The sequence below is a fragment of the Fulmarus glacialis genome, unplaced genomic scaffold, assembly GCF_000690835.1.
Source record: "Fulmarus glacialis isolate BGI_N327 unplaced genomic scaffold, ASM69083v1 scaffold2905, whole genome shotgun sequence".
In the NCBI taxonomy this organism is placed as follows: Eukaryota; Metazoa; Chordata; class Aves; order Procellariiformes; family Procellariidae; genus Fulmarus; species Fulmarus glacialis.
Window position 1 is genome coordinate 9,763 of NW_009214720.1, and position 13,074 is coordinate 22,836.

Genomic DNA, 13,074 nt, shown 5'->3' on the forward strand with positions numbered 1-13,074 from the left:
CTACAAGCCCATAGGGCTTAATAAAACAAATACGGAATCTTTATGGTTTACCACAGTAGTGCATAAATCAGGGACATCTGTTGCCATTCATTTCAGTGATAGTTGCAAAGAAAGGATTTCAGGGAACTGAGAGTTTTCAGCTCTATCTTTCTAAACCGTGCAAAAAAAAAAAAAAGGGAAAAAAAAAATCACCCCGAGGCATTATAAAGCAAATATGCTTATACTGACACGTTATTTTCTATAAAAGGTTCTTACAAATTCCAAGGGGGCAACAACTAGTGACAAAAACAGAAGAGCTTAATAATCAGAATTGAAAGTTATGTTCACAGTTCGGTTACTTTTAATTTCTGTAAGCACCTACGCTGAAAAACACAAGGGTTTATTTTAGCTTCAAAATCGAATCTACTTGTGACAAATACCTTGTTAAGATTTCCATTCTGCTCTTCTACAGGCCTTCTCACTGGAACAATTTTTTTAATTTTTTTTTTTTATTTTATACAAACAGACTCAATTTGATTTAAAGTAAACATATAAAAATTGAGAATATTGCTTGCAACAATGGACCTGGAGGTGAAGGAATGAACTAGTCAGGCCATACAAAAAAACAAATTTCCCTCAAAATGAATTCTGCTAAACTTCTAATGCTATGAAAATCTGCAAAAAGGATCACAAGATCTGTTGCAAATTTCAGAGATTTGGCCCAGGTCTTATCATCATCATCTGAATACTTTAATAACTGTATCTTTATATTAAGGAAAAATAAATGATTCCAAAAACTCAGGAAGGCACACGCACCCAAGTATACTATAAATAAAACACATCATGAAATTACGAAGATCTTCTGATCCCTGTACACACTTTTGGTTCAGCACTACGGTCAAGTTCTCTCTTTTGAAATACAATAAAAGGCATACAAGAAATATAACATATGCATAATAATTATGAAGAATAATGCTAATAAGACAGCTTACAGAGAAAAGTGCAGTGAAAAAACCCAACGCTATTTATTCAGGGGCTTGTGCTACTGTAAATACAGACTTCGTATTTGCTGCTGTGCAAGGGGAAGAATTTATCCTGGGAAGCAGCAATGAGGAATGCAAAAAACAACAAAAAATAAAAAAGATATTAAGAGAAACCTTTAGGATGGAACTCTCCCAACTTCATTCCTCTAGTGCACTGTCATCTGACTACATGGTTTGTTTTCATGCTGCCGTTTCTCTTCATGAGTACAGCATACTAGAAAATGGCACAGTTCTTAAATATTTTTCTGCCTCTACTTCATTTTTTTGTTTCTTCTTCCAAGCACCTGATTTGCTGTTTCCTCATAAAAGGGTAAAGCTGTTAGCAAAAGTGAGAAAAAAAAATTGTTGCCCATCTTCTCTCCCGAACACTGATCTCTCCATTTCTCCTTCCACTAGGTATTTTACTCGTGTGCTACACAATGGGGAGGCACTGTAAAGGCAGCTTGACAGATTTAAAAATAAAAAAAATTAAAAGTCTTTTTTCTTTAGCCCCCCGCCTCCAGCCCACCCCCAAAAAAATGGATGGATGAAACAGTACGTCCGTAGGAATATTCCAGTCTCCTCTGTTAGGAGATAATAGCAGGGGACCATCTAACCACAGTCAGATTGTCAGCACTGACTGACCGTTTCTTTGCAGCTTTCCTGAAGTCCTTATATTTATCTTCACACAAGCGGGAAATGGCCTGCAAGACAAAAGAATGAAAAAACCTCAATTGCACTGACCACAGCTGTACAAGTAAAATAAAACTAAATGCAGATTTCTACATATAGGTAGAATTACAAAAAGTCACTTAATTAAGCAAAAGACATGAAGAGCTTCTCCCCAAATCCTCTTTCTCATTTCATTAATCTTTAAACAAAGAAACACACTGACACTGCATTGCCCACCACAGCTGCTTCTGAAGGACTCAGCGTATTCCAAGCCCTTTCTTTACAGATTAACCATCACAAATCTCATCAAGGTAGCTGACAATACTTATACACTGCCAAACGGTAACTCATATATAGCACTTCATTGGTGAAAAATTGTGGAAAACTTAATAAAACAATTGTAGAAATTGTAAGTATATTTGGAGAATTTATAAAGAATGGCTCAATTTTTTTATTTCCTAAAAAGTCTTCTAATAATTGTATCTTTCTCTACTGACAAATGGTCTGGCAGAATACTCGCCCTGCTTTGCTTACAGAGCTGATGTTTACTTGCCTTTCAAAGGAGATGGTGATTTTCTGTGTGATCAGGCTATCTTATATGGTGCCAGTGGGAAACATAACTCATATTTAATTTGCATTAAAAATACATAGGAATGTTAAAAACCTTTTCAAGAGAGAGACAAACATTATTCAAATGTCGACTCCTATTATACTACATTGGAGTTAACGTCTTATGTTTCTTCTACCATTTTTAGCCAAGTTTAAAACAAGTATTTAGTATGGACCTCATATGCACAAATACACTGTGCCCTAAAATAGCATGTCTATTAGAGTTCATATGGTTGGGACAGGCTGTGGTTGGCATCAGTAGGGATGTTAACTCTGGCGACCAAACACGCAGAACTGCAGAGAAAGCTCACTGCAAGGAGTACTCAAGGTCAAATTAAAAAATCAGATGAACTAAAACAGTATTTTTCTTTACTCAGGAATGCTTTTAAGTGGTGTCTTAAGATAGGATGTTTAATAAACAGTACTGTACAAACAAAACCAGTACAAGCGTTTGATTATAAAACAAGGCAATACAAATAAACAGCCTGACTCCACTGATTATCACTTTCTTTCTTGATCTTTACTGCTATAGCACAGCAAATTGTAGCAGTGAAGAGTACTTTAATTTTAATAGTCCTGCAAAGACCAGAGGCAGGTATGACAGAAGCACACAACTCTACATCTGAGAGCAAGTTCACCTAACGCTTTGGTCAAGCCAGCCACAAAACATGGTTAAATTAAAAAAACCAAAACACAAAACCTACCATGACCACCAAGAAACCAGTTGCTACTTTTTACTTGGAAACTAAATTTCCTTTTGTTAAGAACATTCTTGAACACAGTTTTCTTTCTTGGTGCACATGAAGACAACAACAGAATAAAATAACGCAAACATTCCCGTTGCTTTGTAGACCATAATTTAACTCACTTAGAACTGCTTAATAACATTTTATTTAATTTAACCAGGAACTCAATGGACTAAGAAAGTTTACGCAATTCAATCGGACTTAAATCCAATGGATGAAAAGTGTTTAATCATGAAATAATGTGCCAAGGCATGGCTTGGCAAATAGGTGTACTGAGGTGGAGCTCGGCTTCTTTCAGCTGCCAGATCAGGCTATTACCTCAGGCATCAAACAGCCAGAGAAGGTAATCACTTCAAAATTGCCTGTTTCACAGGAAAATTTCTGTTCTGGCACTTGGCCAGACAAAATGAAATTTTACTTGGAAGTGGCACTTAATATTTGGCATCTCTAGTCTCTGGTGATTAATCATATGGATAAGAAACCCATTGACTCTTGTTTAAAGCAATCCTGTATCTAAAGATGCCTCTTCATTTGCAAGTAATTTACAAAATTGACATTTGGAGCCAATTTGGCAAGTTAGTTAATCAACTTTAGCGTAACATATTGGGAAAAAAGAAAAAAGCAGAAAATTGTAAATATTTATTATTGTCCTTCAGTTAAAATAAATCCAAATAGCTTATAAACACCTTTCTGTCACTTGATATTTCTGTTGTTTTTATTGCTAGAAAAAGAAACCAATATTTGACAGTTGCAAAGGACCATTTCTCATATGAAATCAAAACATTCTTAAAAACAGCAAAACCATTCAATCATGTGAAATTTTGTTGGACTTGGTTGTAGTATCTGTAATCAGCTAGAAAAATGCATACGTATATATTCTTCCATTATATATATGCATACAGAACTAGAACTAGCAGTTCTTCTGCTGAGTTATACGAATTTAGACGAGACTTTGTCACTGGTGAAGGGGCAGGTAAGGAGAAAGGAGTGGGGAGAAAGGCAGTAGTAGTAGTAGTATAAATTTTGGCTGCATGCACATGTTTGTGTGCAGGGCAGGAAAGCAGCAGGGCTGGCTATGGCTTCACTGCTGGGAATGCACAAAGGCACACAACTGCGAGTGCTGCAACACCCGCAAAAAATGGATAAACCAGAGAGAACTTAGCAGGGACAGACAGCACTCTAAGTCTGGAAGGGTTACATAAAAGGAAAAAGTTTTAAAAAAAAAAAAAAATCAGTAGAACAACTAGAAGCTGTGATGACGGGGGTTCTCCTTAATTTATGGAGAATGAAAGAAGAGCAATTGGGTTACTCCTGACAAAAGAGCAGAGGAGTTTTGCTGTCCCTTCACTTCTTGGCTAAGAGGGTTCTGAACATACAAAACACGCAGGATTGCAATCACTGCAACAGTGGGAAGCCACTTCTCTACTTGTAACTTACATATTTTTCTCCTCTTTTTTGTCTGTTTGATCTATGGGACTGTACCTCTTTAGGGTCAAGAAAATACGGCACAAAGGGTTTGAACTACGTGCTCAGGCACTATCCTAACAATAAAAAGCTCAGACAACAGTCAGTTAAATTGGGAGTGCACTAACGAATGCTCTTACAAAATCTAGCCTTGAAACAAGCACAGTGCTAAGATCACAAGCAGAAATAGGGTAACACGTTTTGTGGACTATACCCCAAAGAGCAGAACGTGACTCATATTTAGCTCAGTACATGGGAGAATAACCAGGTGCAAGAGTAGAAAATAACAAAATAGTGGATTAAGGTTGGATATCCAACAACCTTCTTGGCAGAAAAATCTCCCATATTGGAAAATAGTTCTCAGGTGAAGCAAAGGAAGCCTTGACATTTGACGTAATTAAAAGGAAGGAGAAAACACACTACAACATAAGCTGGTTGGAACAAATTGCCATTTTTAACTTGCATGATTCCATACAATGGGGAAAAAAAAAAAGAGGGGTCATGAAAATGGTTTCTGGCTACTAGGTGGACTGGTATAGCAAATTCAGGACACTTCTAGGCCACAGGCTGATGAAAAGTAAGAAAAAATTACTTTCATTTAGACATTTAAAAGACAAAGCTGCTTCTTAAGTGTCAATTTTGGGAACATTAAATAAGGAAAAACATCCACTGCAGATGCTCCAGAAAGCGATGTCATTTTTAACAAGTGCTATAACCTCTTATAACACCTCTAAGCTGATGGATCTTGTCCAGCATTTCCATTTGATGAGGAACAGTATTTACTAGCCTCATCCTTGGTCTACTTGGCATTTTTTTTTAATCACAGGTATGTCAACCTCATGATACTTGCAGAAATAGCAATGCATATTCTGCCATGCCAGATCTAATACTCCTGCTTTAGATACATAAAATAGCTTGAAAATGCAAAAGTAGCAAAAATGTGTTATAATATAACCATTTCTCTATGCAAGACCTTTTGTGATCTCAAATGTCAGTAAATAAGTTGTTTTAAATCTTAGGACTGAGCAACATCCTTTCAGTTTACCAGACAAGGCAAATCCTTCCAATGCACACGTACATTTGCTGTGAGTCTGTTGTCTTTCATCACAGCCTGCAGCTTTTCTCTCAGTATCAAAAACATCACAGCCTGTGTGGTACTACATCTACTCCACTTGACAATCCAGGCAACTGTTCCAAAAACAGAGACCTTTGGGCTGAACAGCACATGAGAGACCCAGAAAAGTGCTGCAAAGGCATTCTGATAACTCTTGGCAAGCTAAACGCTTAACTGTGCTCAAGGAACTAGGCTATAAATTATGCTGTCAACTAGCTTCAAGGGCACACTAACGACAGACAACCAAGTATTGCCAGGGAACAAGGCTGTTCGCATCATGTTCCCTTCCTTCTGGCCACAGAACAGAGGCAAGGAGCTGGTAGACCAAGTTGGTTTCACAGCAGGTACTCATCCTCTTCCCTGAAGACATCCTCTTCAGCTAGCAGGGTTACTTTACAGCCAACTTCTGCTAGAGCACAAAGCATCCCCAATATGGGAAAAATTTTAATAATATGGATTTATTGAAAAAATATTGCATTATTTCTTTTTAAATATGCCTTCTCTTTAGTTAGTACAGAAAAACCACCAGTATTCTCTGGGTATTTACAGTCATTTACTATTTTCTTTTTTTCTAAGGTTTTAGGAGCTACCGTTGTTACCTTCCTTAATAACCCACTGTTATACATTGTGTGCGATATAGGCTGACAGTGTTGGAAAACACTGTGTACTAAATTTTCTCCAAAAGTAATTCACTCATTTTTAATATATGTAATGGCACTTAGTATCAAGACCCATCACCTAATAACTTAGTAAACTACCTCTTTTCATTTAAGATTACAATCCCAATTAATTTTCACTTTTTAAAATTGTCTTCAATAGAAACAAAATCTGATGCAAATTTACACCACACTCCATACAGAGTTAAGTTACATTCTTATTGGAGATATCTGTGAAATTTAGAAAGAATATTTAGAAAGAATGAGAAATACAACTTAAGTGAAATCTGCTTTGATTCTTTCTCCACCACTTTCTGTTCCCATCACAGTCACAAACAAGTCAATTCACCTTCCCACGCACCATTTCCCCCCACAAAAACGTCTCTAGTACTGCCTGCCTGTTTTACAGGAGCACCAGGAGTTTCAGAACATGCAAAGCTCACTCTAACCCACGGCAAACAACCTCCAGTGCAAAGCTGTTACAGAACTAAAGAATGCGATGTCAAAAGCAGTCAGCATCTAATGACAAATTTCAAAATCAGTAACAAAATGTGTACACGCTCATGCAATAACGTCCGTATTTAAAAAACTTCGTATCAGAAAGCTCAGGAAAAACAGATTTCAGTCTTGCAGAGTGCCCACAATTGGCTGATGATTTTAAATTCCTCCTGTGTCTGTGGGAATTCAGTGCCCTGCATTTCACAGGTCCAGACCATCCGGCATAGTGCTTTCTGCACATGGTATATTCAGGTCTCATAAGCATTCATGATTTATTCACTAAAGATGTGTGCTCATTTCTGTTTTCCCATTACTGAGAAAAACACCACAGGAGATAACAGACTTGGATCCACGTGAAGTGGAGCAGTAGCAGATAACAAGCACATGCAATAGTTATTTTCAGCAATACTTGTTAATATTCCGTCCTTTAAGATGGATAATCAGTTTTAAGAAACCAAATGAACACACAAAACCAGACTGTGAACAGAGTCATTGTAAAACTTGTGGGTACTTTCATAAGGCCAATTCAGACAACTGGAAATGAAAAAGAAATGCAAGACAAGGTATGAAGCAAATCGGGCCAAAAAGCTGTCCCCACATCCATGAATACCCAAAGCACAAACAAAACAGTTATGAAAACTGGGGCACATGATACTCTAATATCTCATGGGATTATTTGGGAAGGGATGGGAGAAGGGAGAAACAATGCAAAAATTCCAAATCCCCCTATATATTCAACTCTGAGCAATCGAAAAAGAAAGTGTCTTACCTCAAGTTTATACGCCCTGTCCCTGCTGAGGGGCTCCAAAGGAAAACTCAGGTTATTTGCTTCTGCCAGGGAACGCAAATCAAAATAATACTTGGCATAAACACTGGAGGGAACATTAATATTGAACTGCAACAGCTCAAGAAACTGGCGTTCCAGTTCATTCCTGTAGAAAGAAGATAAATATGAAAACACATTTCAGACTGTGCACTCTGAATGTAATTTACTTTAAATTGCAAATGGTATAAACCATGTTCATTTCTTATTCTTGCCAGACGCAATTATCCTAGCCTAAGGTTTGACCTAGTCTACCAAGTTCTATTAGCATATGTACGCCAATGAGGAACATGAAAGATGCTGCACTTGCAGCTGCTACTGCGGTGCCAATCAAATCCAGACACAAACTTTTGCTAGCGGAGGGGCACCTTTATCAGTTTAGCTAATACAACCTGGGAAAGAAAAGCCAGCAGGAAAAAAATGTTCTTGTCGTTTCTGCCGTACCTCCACTAGGTGGATCTGCACACACGGCTATGCAAACACAGAACACAGACGTGCCCTAAATTTGTCAGACATCTCTCATAAATGCTGCAAATTACTCTAACACCTAAATTACTGGAGAACTTATTTACTCTCTTCAGCCTTTCATAATCAATCATTTAAAACTAGTCATGGGAAACCTGAATTTTTCAGCATAGTGTCTTACATTTCTTTATGACAGAATGAAGACATTTTTCCCCAGGACGTGCAATCAAAATTCACAGTGGTGATCATTTGGTTTTCAGTACCTAAAACAAACGTGTTTGTCAAAATATCTGATAGGAACAGAGGTCCTACTCGAGCTCCCACCCCATGAAAACTTTGGTATAGCAATACATTATTACCTATACCAGTACATTAAAAAGTATGTTAAGAAATAAGTTGATCAACAAAACTAAGGACTGGAGATTTTCATAAATAGCACGGTAACTAGATATCCTACATAATACTTATGCAGGGACATACGATATATTCAAAACAGTGATTTCAAGATATGAGAAATAAAAAAACAAATGGGTGGTAAAAGCTGTACATGTTTCCTGAAGTGTATATGGATGGCACAGCTGTGCTACCAGCAGGTATTGACTGACTACGATATTGCATTTAAGTTACATTTTGACTGTAGTGTAAGCGTGCAAGGAATGTGCAGGCAGTTGGCAATAGAAGAGGAAGGATCTGAGGATAAAAAGAAAAAGTACTGGTACAGCCATTTTTCAACACTGAATGATTTTTCTTCTTCTCACTCTTTACTCTTATATCACTCTTACATCATAATCATTGTCTTTCCTTACCTTCACTCTCTCTCTCTGCCAAAATTCTACATTAACATAACGATAAATATTAATTAACATTAAAGGACTATCTGAAAGCTGGATATGGACTTTTTGGCATGAATTCACACTGTTGAAGAGTCTAGCTTTTAAAAAATCCAAATTAAAAAAAATTGTATTTTAAGACGTCTATCAATAAATACAGAAAGTTACCTTTAAACGTCCTTTTATACTGCCAAGATTTTACTTTCTGCAAGCTAAGCCTAAAGGTCTATGTTAATGGATAATATAAAGCCTATTTTAATGGGGAAAGACATCGGCTATACCGCTTTTGAAGAGCATCCCCAAATCTTTAAGAACAATACATAGCCTCAGATTCTTGCTATCCCCTACTTCCTAGATTTGAAGGTTAGATCAGCAGACTAACTACAGCTGAGAAAGAACAAAAAAATACAGGTATTTTGGATTTGAACTAATGTAATATAACTAACCACCATACCCTTCTTCCCCGATACCTCCACATCAGACTACTTTAGCATATGCTTTCCTGCGGCCACTCCCCAAATTCACACAGAGACTCAAGGTAATGCTACACACAATGATTACAGACACATACTGCAATTCAGTCCTCCCAAGTCCTCTGTTAGCTTTTAGGCACAGTTCAATGTACTGCTGGTGACCTACAAAACTCAGAAAGGTCTGCATGATGTTTTGCAAGATACACTTATGCTGAATGATTCACAGCAGTTGAAGATTTTGACCTAGAGTTTTTCTGCCTTATTCCTATAAACAATGGAAGCCCCCATCTTGCCTAGAGCTAGACACTTCAAAATCATAATACTGTACTTTCCCAACTACCTGAAAAATAAGAAAGAAAAAAAAATCCACCACACTAGGGATAGGAGGAGAAAAAAAAATTTGGAAAAAAAAAATAAGCATCAGGTCAACAAGCACGAAAATCTTTGCTGGAGGATTGACAAGGAGCCCCAAACACAAAGCCCACGAGCCAGATCACCAAGTACCATAGAGAGAGCACAGGCTCCCCAAAGGCTTCTGGTTTTGCAGTTTGTAAGAACGCTGAAATCTTTAAGAAAAGGTTAAGAAGCTAAAAGCTTTAAGGACAAGGACTCATCACAGTTTGGCTTAGGGAATGTGCAGTGCAGAAAGAGGGCTGATGTTAGCACGGGAGCACGGGTCTGCCACGTGAGTAATGGTGTTACACAGCTCAAGTGCAACTTCTACACTAGCACCATCACGTGTCTTTGTCAAAAACAATAACCTCTTTTTTTGTTTCCTTTCACGCCATCACAGTATGCCTCATCACCTGCCTTCAAAAAAGCCCTGAGAATCAGCAATTTCAAAACTCGTATTTATAACCATTCCTGATTAATACTGTCACACGGCACAGTCAAACCTGTCAGTCTGCTGCAAGCTGTTCAGCACTCTACTTCAACTCATGTCCCAGCTTCAGAAAAGCTTTAAAAGCTCCCAGATTTGCCTTGGAGGAGGTGTGAATGGAGGGAGGCCCTTACTGTCACTGAATACCCGAAAGCATGAGAAAAGGATCAAGGGAAAAGTAGCTTAGCAAAATCATTCAGGAAACACTCAAAACAGTCAAGGAAGCATTATCAAATTGTTCTGCATGGAATAATATTCCGCACAGAAATGTGAAGGGCCTGATTTTAGCTTCTTGTCCCCCCTACCCCCCCTTTTATTTTGGAAATCTCATTCTGGCTGTATTATGTCAGAAAAGAAGTATCATCAACCATCCTTAAAGTAGCTCACATATTTTAAAACAGATACTGAAATGGCATGATGTGGTATTTCCCACCTCTATTTTGAAATGAGAGTTTTGCCCAAAACTAATGAAAGTAGCTACAGCATACCACAGCAATGCAAGCTTTGTGTTTTTCACTTTGACTCGGGGAGAAAACCCACCTTATTACAAATTGCTTGTTAATACAAGATTTAGAGATAACTTTTCTAATACTGGAGCAATGACAGCTACTCACAATTTATAAAGTCTTATCTAGCAGTGTATGAGCATGCTTAATTTAAAGCAATCAGCTGACTCCTAACATTCAACCTTTCCCTTATAGATCATTTTTAGACCGGCTATAAATCTGACAAACAGCGAACTATTAAGAAACTAAATTAGGGCTGCTTTAGCAAAAACGCTTGGCCTTTCACTGCTTCGAGATTGCAAACTGAGATTCAAAAAACATTCTGTCAATATAAACATTTCTTCTCATCTGCTTCCCTCCTCCCAGGGTGGTTTTCCACAACAAACTTTCTTCAGTGGCTGCGATCCTGACTTAAGGGAGTTAAAGCAGAGACAAGTCTATATACTTCTCATAACAGATACTTAGCTCTGCTTAAAAGAGCTCTGAAACACACAGATACTGTACTAAAACATCTTTTTAATAATTTTATTGTTATTACTTCTTCTAAAAAAGTAATGCACCAGTCTACTGGATGCACCAGGAGACTGAAAATGCCACTCTCCGAATGCAGGAGCCGCAGCGGCCTGTCAAGGCATCCGGCCCCCCGGCACCATCCCAGCGCCAATTCCAACTGCAGCCCTTCCAGTACCGCTCTCGCACACACGCCAGCCTAGGTGAGGGCACCTCGGAAAGCGTGCGTGGTATGAACATATAGATGATACAAACCCCAGGCGCTTCAGCCAATATATGTCATACCTGCTAACCAACCAAACAAAAAAAACACTAGACTATTTAGTGAAATGAGCATTCATTTTAGTATTTGTAAACATTAAGATCTTAATTGTGTTTATTCTTATTACAGTTCTTTTTATTACTGTTGGAATATACTCTTAATATGACTCGGGAGTATCCAGCCAGATATCACAACTCTCTATCCTGTTACAATATGCACTTCTTAAGAATGCCATCAGATTAAAAAAATGGAAAAATGGAAATTTCTCTTTGCAAGTTAAAATACTAGATTTTTAACATCTTGGAAATGAACTCAGCAGGATACACGGGGAAAAAAACCCCAAAATCCAAAAGCACTGATTTTGAATAATGGCAATAAGTAAGTGGGTGATCATCCAAGGGTCATGAGGATCACAACAATTTTTCTTCCTGCCTTACAGTTGGCCTGCTGTCTGTATGGAGAACTAGCACGACACTAAATGTTGCTGAAGTGAATACATGCAGGCTCATTGGACGTGGGGTTTTTTGTCAAGTCATACATTTAAATATTCTGCAGGTCTGTTTTCATCATCATGCATGAACATGTAGTGGTGAAATACACTTGAACCAGAAAACAAAAATAATTCATGTCTTCTATGTAAGCAACTGTCAGTAGACCTCATGCTATCTATCAGCATCCACCATGTTTAGGTACAATGCAGATATACAAACTTTATAGAATTTATGAGAGAACTTCCCATCCCCCTCATACACACAGATCTTGGCATTCATTGACAAAGATAAACATACTGCACTCACATGTCTTCGACCGTGATATCTTTCAGAATCTGGCAGTAATCCACGTTCCACACTGCCTGGTCGTCCCAAACTTTGGATGCCAGTAGAATTGCACCCAGTACAATTCGCTTCCAGTTTGCCGGACAAATATCTATCTCTGCATAAGTTAGAAGTCTTTCAAGATACACCTGTGGAAACACATTAAAATAAAGACTGCATCTATTTTGCTATTAAGTAGATATGAAAAAGAAAACTATTCTCATAAACCCATTCCAGCAATTTTGAAACAGTAATCTGCGCTCAGAAAGACTCTTCTAAAAAAGCTGTAGGTTTAAATATATATATTTATGCCAAACTCAAGACTGAATGTGATAAATTCATATTTTAGTCTGCCTTTGCCTTCTGATCATATTACCAGCAACAAAACTGTTATTTTTCTATCTGTAACTGTTGATAAAATAGTCACATGTTGGAATGAATTAAAATGATAGCTTAAATAAATTATTAAAACAATAAATAAAATGCTAATTACTAATGAGGAAGGTAAGATATGCTAATAATAGTTACTAGTTATCATACAAACAACTACAGTTGTAATTCACAGGCAATCAATTATCAGCTATGGCATCATGTCATGCCAGGCCCCTCCGGCGAACCTGTGTGAAGAGGTTCTATAGGCACCTATAGGATGGACGGAAGAACAGAACCACAGAAACAGCAAGCTGAACAGAGAGGAAAACTATGCGCTAAGAAGGTAATTTGTAACAGTTTCCTCTGGACCGATAAGTT

The 13,074-nt window shown here is 37.7% G+C and overlaps 1 protein-coding gene across 1 annotated transcript in view; it reads right to left on the minus strand.

The window, feature by feature from the left end:
- Nucleotides 1–1,518: 1,518 nt before the first annotated feature.
- LOC104070202 (cyclin-Y) overlaps nucleotides 1,519–13,074 on the minus strand; it is a 32,557-nt gene continuing 21,001 nt past the window's right edge. Inside the window, exons 5-7 of the mRNA XM_009578647.1 lie at nucleotides 12,307–12,473; nucleotides 7,530–7,692; nucleotides 1,519–1,705 (exon numbers count right to left, since the gene is read on the minus strand). Coding sequence (XP_009576942.1) covers nucleotides 1,589–1,705; nucleotides 7,530–7,692; nucleotides 12,307–12,473 — 447 coding nt within the window. The 3' untranslated portion in view covers nucleotides 1,519–1,588. The remainder of the gene's footprint in view (nucleotides 1,706–7,529; nucleotides 7,693–12,306; nucleotides 12,474–13,074) is intronic.